Below are 9311 nucleotides of genomic sequence, written 5' to 3'. Positions count from 1 at the left end.
AGAGAAATTTCATTTTCCTTGTCAGCTCAGTTATTTGTATTGTCAACTCAAATTTAATACTCTTATTTTTCCTGAAGATTGGTTCATTTTTCCAATATTATGTCTGAAACAGATTTCCCAACAGCAGTTAATTTCAGATCTCTAATTCATTTGGGTTTTGATGGAGCCGGCACAGGGCTGTGATTCATGGACTCGGTTGTGTAAGTCATCTTTGTGTCATGGCTGTGAAGATATAAGATCTGCAATGATCTCCCACATGAGCAATTCTATGAAAAGGTTGATTACTTCTCCAGAGATGTAACTTTTTTGACCTGTGGTATCTAGAAATGTATAGATGCATCATTCAGTGTTAAGTAAACATTCAAACCTTCCCGATGTACATACAGTACAGTGTACATTTTGAGAATGGGAGATGTCAAAGCTAGTCATCTATGACACAAAAATCATGTAACACTTTACACACCTTTCTGGGTTTGTTCTCCCTTTTTCATTCCTGCATATTTGTCACCTGCTCTGGCTATGCATACACTATTCAGCCTTAGACTGAACTTTTATTTGCTGCTCATACTGTATCAGATTTTTGTATGACTTTTATGAAAGAAATGTGGCTTTCAATTTGAAGTGAATCAGGGCATTTCTTCAAAGGAGTCACTCTAGCAGTTTTTCTTTCCATTACTGATGCTTATTTTCCTCAACACTAACGCTGGCTCTGCCAAGATGACATAACACCCAGATTTGGTAAATTGTGAGTATTAAAATTCACATTCCTTTTAAAGAAATAGTTTAACATTATGGAAAATGTGCTTTATTTTCTTGCCAAGAGATGTGAGACTATGAGGAGATTGATATCTCTATTGCAGTCTGCCCATTAGCCTAGCTTAAAAGAACATATTGTGACAGTGTTTTAAAAACTGAGAACACTTAGACCCATCCTTTATTTCAGTTCCTGACTAAGCGGAGCCACAAACCTTGGCAAGCCCCCCAGTTGAACTAAAATGCTGGAGATGGGGCGCTTCTTGAAACTTGTTTTTTAGGGATGGAACAATACTGTATATCAAAATTGTCTAGCTAGTCATACATTGTTGCCATTGAATTTTTAATTGTATCATGATTGAATCAAATCATGCATTCAATCATATCAAGAAAAAGTCACATCATCCCATCCCTATTGTTTTCCAGGTTGGGTTACCCATTAAAATCAGATATTTTTAACAGCGTTAAATTGAGACATTCCCATTGAAATAAAACATCTTATAGGTTAAACTATCACCTACAAAAGCGAGGAGGCTGAGACTGGTGTATTTTTGACTAGCATGCTCCCCTCATGCTAGTGTTGTAGCTACTCACCTTACTGTCAGTGCCCAATGCATAGCTTGTGGTACCAGTGGCATATTTTATGATATAGCTGCATTTTTTGCGAACTGTAAATGCAATATTCAGATTTTCTTTTTTAAATTTTAAGACTTCTCTGCCAACTTTTATGATCATCTGCTAAAAACAGCAGATTGATCAGTGAAACAAAAGTAATCACCTCCCCAGAGTTCCTAATTTTACTCGATCTAGTCGCTGGTGCTTCAGTTATTTCTTTATTTAGCCCTGAAACCCTCTTTTCAACTTAATCTGCCACATTCTTTCCATGACTGGTAACAAAAAGAGCTGATTTACTGGAATCAAATGTACCTGATGAGAGTTTTCCTCCTCCTCTCCTAGTGAAGTGACGACAGTATAATTCCTCCTTTTTAAAAAGATTCAGATCACTTTCACATCTGTTTATCTGCTTTCCTCCTCAGGCCTGCATTGTGTGTGACGTGGTTTTGTATAATTTTGTATTATAAGAAAAGCCCTGCGACTAAAACTGACTGCAGACGGCTTCCTATTTAATTAAGGCAGTCGCTACGGTAGTTGTCATATCATATCAGGGCTGAAGAAGCATTATGGTACAAATAGTAAAACAGAGGCTTAGCATTTGTGTGCAAACTGGCTCAGGTGACTGTAGTATTACTGTATTAGGATTTTGTTGTGTGTGTGTGAGAAGATTCACTCCCCACACGGTGTTAGCTGCAGTGGCATGATGACATCAATGAATGGGAATGCATCAATCTTTCTCCCCCCAGTTCTTCTCCACAGAACTTTCTTTGACCACAACTTTCTTTCTTTGCTCATCTTTCTTTTCATTTTCTGTACCGAGCTGAAGCTGTCTTCCTCAGTTGCAGGGATTCAGACACAGCCTCTTAAGACCTGGCTTACTTGACTTCAATAGAATGCCACTTCTCTCTCTTTGTTTCTTGTTGGATAGAAACTAGGCCAGCTCAAATCATGCCACTCAGACACAGGGGGAATCCTGGGAATTGCTATCTGAGTCTAGTTCACCAACAAGGAGCTTTTAAACACACACGGGTTTGATTAAAGCCAGTGCAACTGAGTCTGAACTTCTGTTTGTTTACAGTCAAGTCTAAGGTTGCTCCTTCTCTTCCTTTTTTTACAGTAGTGCAAAAAGCATCGAAACACAACTGAATCAGCATAAATGAACACTCTCTTGCTAATTTCTCATGTTTACATAATGATGGTAGAGGAGTACTAGAACCAGGACATTACCCAGTGTTTTACTAATTTCCTGTTTAACTTATTTCACGACTTAAATAAGGTCAGTCATTTATACCATACTACCTTTATTTTTAACAATCTCCATTCAGGAAAAATTCTCTTACAATATCCGTCTCTCTCTCAGGAAAAGGAAAGAAGAACTCAAAGTCAGAGCAGAAGACTGGGACAGTGGGGAAGGGTGCAGGGAAGAAGATCACTAAAATCATTGGGCTGGGTAAGAAGAAGCTGTCCACAGATGAGCAGACGTCGTCAGCAGAAGAAGACGTTCCCACATGTGGTAAGACAAAGGCTGGTTATTAACTTAAATATCTCAACTGTGTCTCCAGTCATATGCCAGAAACAAAGCTGAAAAATAATTATGTGGTATAACTTCAGAGACTTATTTTATTGCAGTTAGCTTGAACTTGGCTTTTTTTTTTTGTCATCACTCCCAGTTGTCATGTCCCAGCAACAATACACTGATTTTGAATCGGTGTCTGCCTTCTGTATTGAATATAACCAGTCTGTCATCAGCACCTGTCAGCATTCATCAATACATGGAATCTGTATTAGGACAATACCTGAGTGGTGCAGAGAGATGTATGCAGTAAATGTAAAATAAAATTATGATTTGCTTTCTACTTAGTTTGGTTTGTGAGCTTGCACATTCTCTCTCTTATGTGTTTATTTAACTAACAGACAAATGGGAGCTCCCTGTGTAACTTCAGCTCCAGTGTGCCTACTGATGTGGTGTTAAGAACAGTAGTTGAAGGCTCGGGGCAGGAGCTAGTGGAGCCACTCTGTCAGGCATCATTGCCCATGAATACCTCGTCTGTGGGTGGAGTGATTTGAATCCAGCAAAGACAAAGTGAAAGTTGAACTCTCAAAAAAAAAAAAAAAAAAACTACAGCACTGAAAACCCAACTACTGAAACTAAATCCACTGCTAAAGCATGCCAGCAATAAGTAGGGGTTGGAAATAATGAAAATCTGTCTCTGAAAAAAGTGAGTTCTTTGCTGACTGTACATGCTTTAAATGACAGGCTACCTGAACGTGCTCTCCAATAACCGCTGGCGAGAGCGCTGGTGCCGCCTGAAGGACAACCAGCTGCTCCTCCATAAGGACCGAGATGACCTGAAGAGCCACATCGCCTCTCTGCCCCTCCGAGGCTGCGAGGTCAGCCCTGGCCTCGACCACAAACACCCCTTTGCCTTCCGCCTGCTTCGTAACGGCCAAGAAGTGGCTGTTCTGGAGGTGAGATGTGTATGACGATTGCTGTAATTCTTCAGATGGTTCATATCCTCTGATTTATATATATACAGTATGTGTGTGTGTGTGTGTGTGTGTGTGTGTATTTTCCTGTCAGCCGCTTCAAGTCCATTGTCACATGTTAAATAAAGCAAAAATCCCTGAAACTACATTAGAACACAGTCACACTGGAACAAGCCAAACATTGCTTGTCATGTTTTCCTCCTCTTTCTTGGTGTTCCTTTCATGTGGGAAAACGTCTCTTCCACCCACTAGCGACCTGTGTCTGTATGCTTGATGTTACTGGTGTCTTTGAACGTCCTCCATTTGCCTTTTTGTTTGTTTTGATTCCATCTCCTCATGCAGACTGCACGTTATCCTCTGCTAGACATTTGCTTGCATTTTTTTTTTCTGCAAAACCATATAATGACTAAGCCTTTGATGGGTAGATGTAAGAACAACAAACCAACACTGCTCCTAATGTCAGCAAATTATATTAATGTATAATTTAAAATTAGTCATTATAAAAAAAGAAAAACTGTCCCAAACTCTTATCAGAGATCTGTTTTAGGTCCGATGTAACTAAAAGATTCAAGAAGCAGCTATGGATCAGTTTTCATTTAGGCACTACAGTGTATTTTCACAGGTTTTAAGCACAGGAATTAGTGCAGCCATTCTATACACCTCTATTAACCTCCCCCTGTTAAAGACACATTTCAGTATGGTCTGATTAAATTCCTGCATCTCTTTCCTTAACCTCCAGGCCGCCTCCTCTGAGGACATGGGTCGCTGGTTGGGGGTTTTATTGGCCGAGACAGGCTCCACCACAGACCCAGCCACCCTGCACTACGACTACATTGATGTCGAGACCACTGCCAACGTTATCCAGCTGGCCAAGCAGTCCTTCTGGTGGGGTGGGGGTTGGGGGCGGGATCTTATTGTTTACATTTGTATTTCAGATTGCCTAATAGCAGGACCAACAATCTTATATCATTTAATTAAAATTAGAATCACAGAGCACTGTGCTGCACTTTTTCATGGTTTTATTGTCCTTTCAAATTCACAAAAAGCTCTTTTGGCCTTTCTTTTGAGATATACAATATAATCAGAAACCTTGCTAATTTGATTCCTTCCAGGTAGATTTCTGTAAAATAAGAAGTATTTTGTCAGGACAATTTCAGTCAGGAAAAATAATTCTATTATTTTAAGAGATGTCACTAAGTAGTATTGTACACTAAAATATTTGAGGAGAATGTATTTTTCTTAGGCTGTTTACTTTTGGGGGAAAAAATAGTAGGTGGGAGAGAAGTATCTGGTTTGCCTCACATGTTTTTTTTTTTTTTTTTTTTTAAAACAAATACTTCCAAATAACAAATGTTTTAACTTTTTTTTTTTTACACTTGTTAAATTAGGAAGAGGATGAAAAAACAACAACCCACAAAGCACTTTTTTCCGTTGTAGCAGTGTAATTGTAGTGTGATGAATAATTGGGCGTGCAAAATTATTCAGCCCCTTTACTTTCAGTGCAGCAAACTCTCTCCAGAAGTTCAGTGAGGATCTCTGAATGATCCAATGTTGACCTAAATGACTAATGATGATAAATAGAATCCACCTGTGTGTAATCAAGTCTCCGTATAAATGCACCTGCACTGTGATAGTCTCAGAGGTCTGTTTAAAGCGCAGAGAGCATCATGAAGAACAAGGAACACACCAGGCAGGTCCGAGATACTGTTGTGGAGAAGTTTAAAGCCGGATTTGGATACAAAAAGATTTCCCAAGCTTTAAACATCCCAAGGAGCACTGTGCAAGCGATAATATTGAAATGGAAGGAGTATCAGACCACTGCAAATCTACCAAGACCTGGCCGTCCCTCTAAACTTTCAGCTCATACAAGGAGAAGACTGATCAGAGATGCAGCCAAGAGGCCCATGATCACTCTGGATGAACTGCAGAGATCTACAGCTGAGGTGGGAGACTCTGTCCATAGGACAACAATCAGTCGTATACTGCACAAATCTGGCCTTTATGGAAGAGTGGCAAGAAGAAAGCCATTTCTTAAAGATATCCATAAAAAGTGTCGTTTAAAGTTTGCCACAAGCCACCTGGGAGACACACCAAACATGTGGAAGAAGGTGCTCTGGTCAGATGAAACCAAAATCGAACTTTTTGGCAACAATGCAAAACGTTATGTTTGGCGTAAAAGCAACACAGCTCATCACCTTGAACACACCATCCCCACTGTCAAACATGGTGGTGGCAGCATCATGTTTTGGGCCTGCTTTTCTTCAGCAGGGACAGGGAAGATGGTTAAAATTGATGGGAAGATGGATGGAGCCAAATACAGGACCATTCTGGAAGGAAACTTGATGGAGTCTGCAAAAGACCTGAGACTGGGACGGAGATTTGTCTTCCAACAAGACAATGATCCAAAACATAAAGCAAATTCTACAATGGAATGGTTCACAAATAAACATATCCAGGTGTTAGAATGGTCAAGTCAAAGTCCAGACCTGAATCCAATTGAGAATCTGTGGAAAGAACTGAAAACTGCTGTTCACAAATGCTCTCCATCCAACCTCACTGAGCTCGAGCTGTTTTGCAAGGAGGCATGGGCAAAAATTTCAGTCTCTCGATGTGCAAAACTGATAGAGACATACCCCAAGCGATTTACAGCTGTAATCGCAGCAAAAGGTGGCGCTACAACGTATTAACTTAAGGGGGTTGAATAATTTTGCACGCCCAATTTTTCAGTTTTTTATTTGTTAAAAAAGTTTGACATATCCAATAAATTTCGTTCCACTTCATGATTGTGTCCCACTTGTTGTTGATTCTTCACAAAAAATTACAGTTTTATATCTTTATGTTTGAAGCCTGAAATGTGGCAAAAGGTCGCAAAGTTCAAGGGGGCCGAATACTTTCGCAAGGCACTGTAATGGCCACAGCATTTGGTAAAATGAAAACCAGATGGACGTGAAAACTTTAATGGTAAATGTCTAGTTTTTATTATCAGCACTAAAATAGCTCATATGGAAATGGTAGTGGATCGGTAGCATCCTTTTCCTCCTTTACTGCAACCAAAGGCTTGACGTTACTGCTGTTAGTGATCTGTGTATTTTACAGACTACTAGGTGTGTTTAGAGAAGTAAAAAGACGGGGATTCTTTTAATGCATCTTGATGTATTCTCCTCATAGTTTCACCAGTAAGCGTGCTGTTTCCCCTAACCCGTACCTGGATAACCCAGTCAGTGGCTACGCCTCCCCCACTGGAATGGCTCTGCACTATGATGATGTGCCCATTAACGGAACAGTAAGGACACACCTGTTCACTGGTGATACATATACACATAAAGACTAAGCTACAGGAGATCAGTACATTCTACTTGGCCGTGTTAGTTCCTGCTCTCCTGCTTACTTACTGATTTTCCCTTTTCTGTATAGCATTAAAGCTGCTACATTTTCCAGACTAAACAAATAATGACACAGAAAAAAATCGCAACCAGGTGTTTTTAGTAGCTGTTTTGAAGCTTTCAGTAATATCACATGATCGTCATTAGATGGGGTATGCCCATTTGTTATGGAACTGTAGATGTTTATTTAAAGGACTGAAAGCTCCATAACAGCCACAAAATGGACTTTGTGGTGCATTCTTTTTGTCAGCTGCTGTTTTTTTTACATCAAGAATGAAATCTAAGCTTCAAAGTTTCCCAGAAACCTCTGACTTTATGTCCCAGTTGCTTTCCTAAACCCCCTGGCTGAGAGAAACTCAACATAGTGAATAATTAGTTTAATTTTTAATTTAACTTGTTTGCTCTTGCTAACAATTGTCTGCATGTCTGAAACTGATGAAGTTCCTGTTTATTATTTCTCTAACACTTGTTAACTTTGTACAGTATCTCTCTTCTGTGTTCTCCCTGTATTTTCTTTCCTATCATATATGGTGTCTTCTCTTCTCTTCTCCTCTCTCAACTTGCATGCATTCTTGACTGGTCTAACCCAAGGAGCCAGAGGCGCTGTACTCCAGTCCTCGTACAAGGGGGTGCCGACTTAAAGAGGAGGTGTACTATGAGAACACTGACCTCTATGAGAACATGCCCTCGCCCAAGCTTGCCACTCGCTATTCTCCCAAGCCTTCCTCTGCTTCTGCTGCCTCTTCCCACACCTCGACCAGTCACTACAAAACCCCTGTCTCTAAAATACCTTCAAAGTTACCCAGTGCTGATTCTAAAACTAAACACACTACTCAGGTGACTAACACTCTTTACCTTTCTTCCATTCTTGGTTAATCACAGTGCTGTAATTCACCAGTCTATCATTCACAGAATCCCTTTATTATTTAGTAGGATGCTTTCTGTTTTTGTTGCATTTGTGCAATTGTAGTTGTAAAAAAAATCTACAAACACAGACTGCCTGTGCTGAAACAAATTTTAAGGTAAAGCATGTGTTGGCAAATCATCATGTACTCTAGAAGCTAAATTGGTAACAAAATGGGTGAGGAACTGTGTAATTCAGTTACAGTTTTTGTTACTAATATATCATACTGTGTATTCACTTCCTGTTTTACATGCAGATGTTCATAGCAGCAAAGCGAAAACAGGCCGAAATATTAGGAAGAAAGAAGACTTTGTAAATGTTATCATTTGGGGAAAGCCAAAGTCAATCAGCTGAACTCTATGAGAAAACCAAACCCACATGCAGAACACCATGAGCAGCTGAAATTAGTTTGAAGTGTGATAATCGTGTATTTTACAGGTGCATTCAGTTATTTTTTTGGCAACATGGGGACAATAGAACAAGCTAAAAAAAAAAAAAAAAAGGAGTTATGTTTGTGGGCTGGAAAACCAAAACACTGTGCTAATAGTGGCTAAAACGTTCAAAAGAGCTAAAGAGAACTGTAGCAGTTGACTGATAATTCTCTGTGGGTTTGTTTCTGTGAGCAGCACCTTTCACATTAAACACATACACTCACTGGCCACTTTATTAGGTACACCTGTGCAATTGTATGCAATTCAGTACAATGACACTTTACACATTTGTGTTTATGAAAAAATGCTTGTTTTTTTTTTTTTTGAAATTGTCACAAATGTGTAAACTCAATTATGTTTATTATTGAGGTCATAGTTAAAGGTGGTGTTGTACTGGACTACATTATATTCAGAGGTGTTCTTAATATTTTGACCCTCTCATGTATGTAGATGGGGAGGACAAAAATATAAAGACGAGTGTATTTGAGCCATTGTTAACATGAAAAATATTTATTATTGCAGCTTTAATGTTAGTTGTTAGTCCATGGCATTTGCATCAGTGGTTTGTATCAAGAAGGCAAATAAGGGTAAAACACATCTGCTAACATTGTAGAAAGTCTGGAGCTGATATATTTGGACATCCCAAATGGTTCCCTTACATCAGTGCAGTTACATCCCTTCAAATACAGGGATTTAGATGAGTATAAGTGTAAGAGGGAGAGGTTTGTCTGAGGGAAA

General features: G+C 39.4%; 1 protein-coding gene across 5 annotated transcripts in view; it reads left to right on the top strand.

The window, feature by feature from the left end:
• The window catches only part of afap1 (actin filament associated protein 1), a 105135-nt gene that overhangs the window by 89147 nt on the left and 6677 nt on the right, over positions 1-9311 (top strand). For 4 of the 5 annotated variants that reach the window (XM_020594870.1, XM_020594872.1, XM_020594873.1 and 1 more), the window contains exons 9-13: positions 2729-2881; positions 3626-3837; positions 4595-4740; positions 7024-7138; positions 7830-8075. In XM_020594870.1, coding sequence (XP_020450526.1) covers positions 2729-2881; positions 3626-3837; positions 4595-4740; positions 7024-7138; positions 7830-8075 — 872 coding nt within the window. The remainder of the gene's footprint in view (positions 1-2728; positions 2882-3625; positions 3838-4594; positions 4741-7023; positions 7139-7829; positions 8076-9311) is intronic. The other variant, XM_020594874.1, reaches the window with a different exon arrangement.

Source organism: Monopterus albus, unplaced genomic scaffold (genome assembly GCF_001952655.1).
Source record: "Monopterus albus unplaced genomic scaffold, M_albus_1.0 scaffold25.1, whole genome shotgun sequence".
In the NCBI taxonomy this organism is placed as follows: Eukaryota; Metazoa; Chordata; class Actinopteri; order Synbranchiformes; family Synbranchidae; genus Monopterus; species Monopterus albus.
Note: the sequence above shows the minus strand (reverse complement) of the source record. Positions and strands in the feature narration are given on the sequence as shown.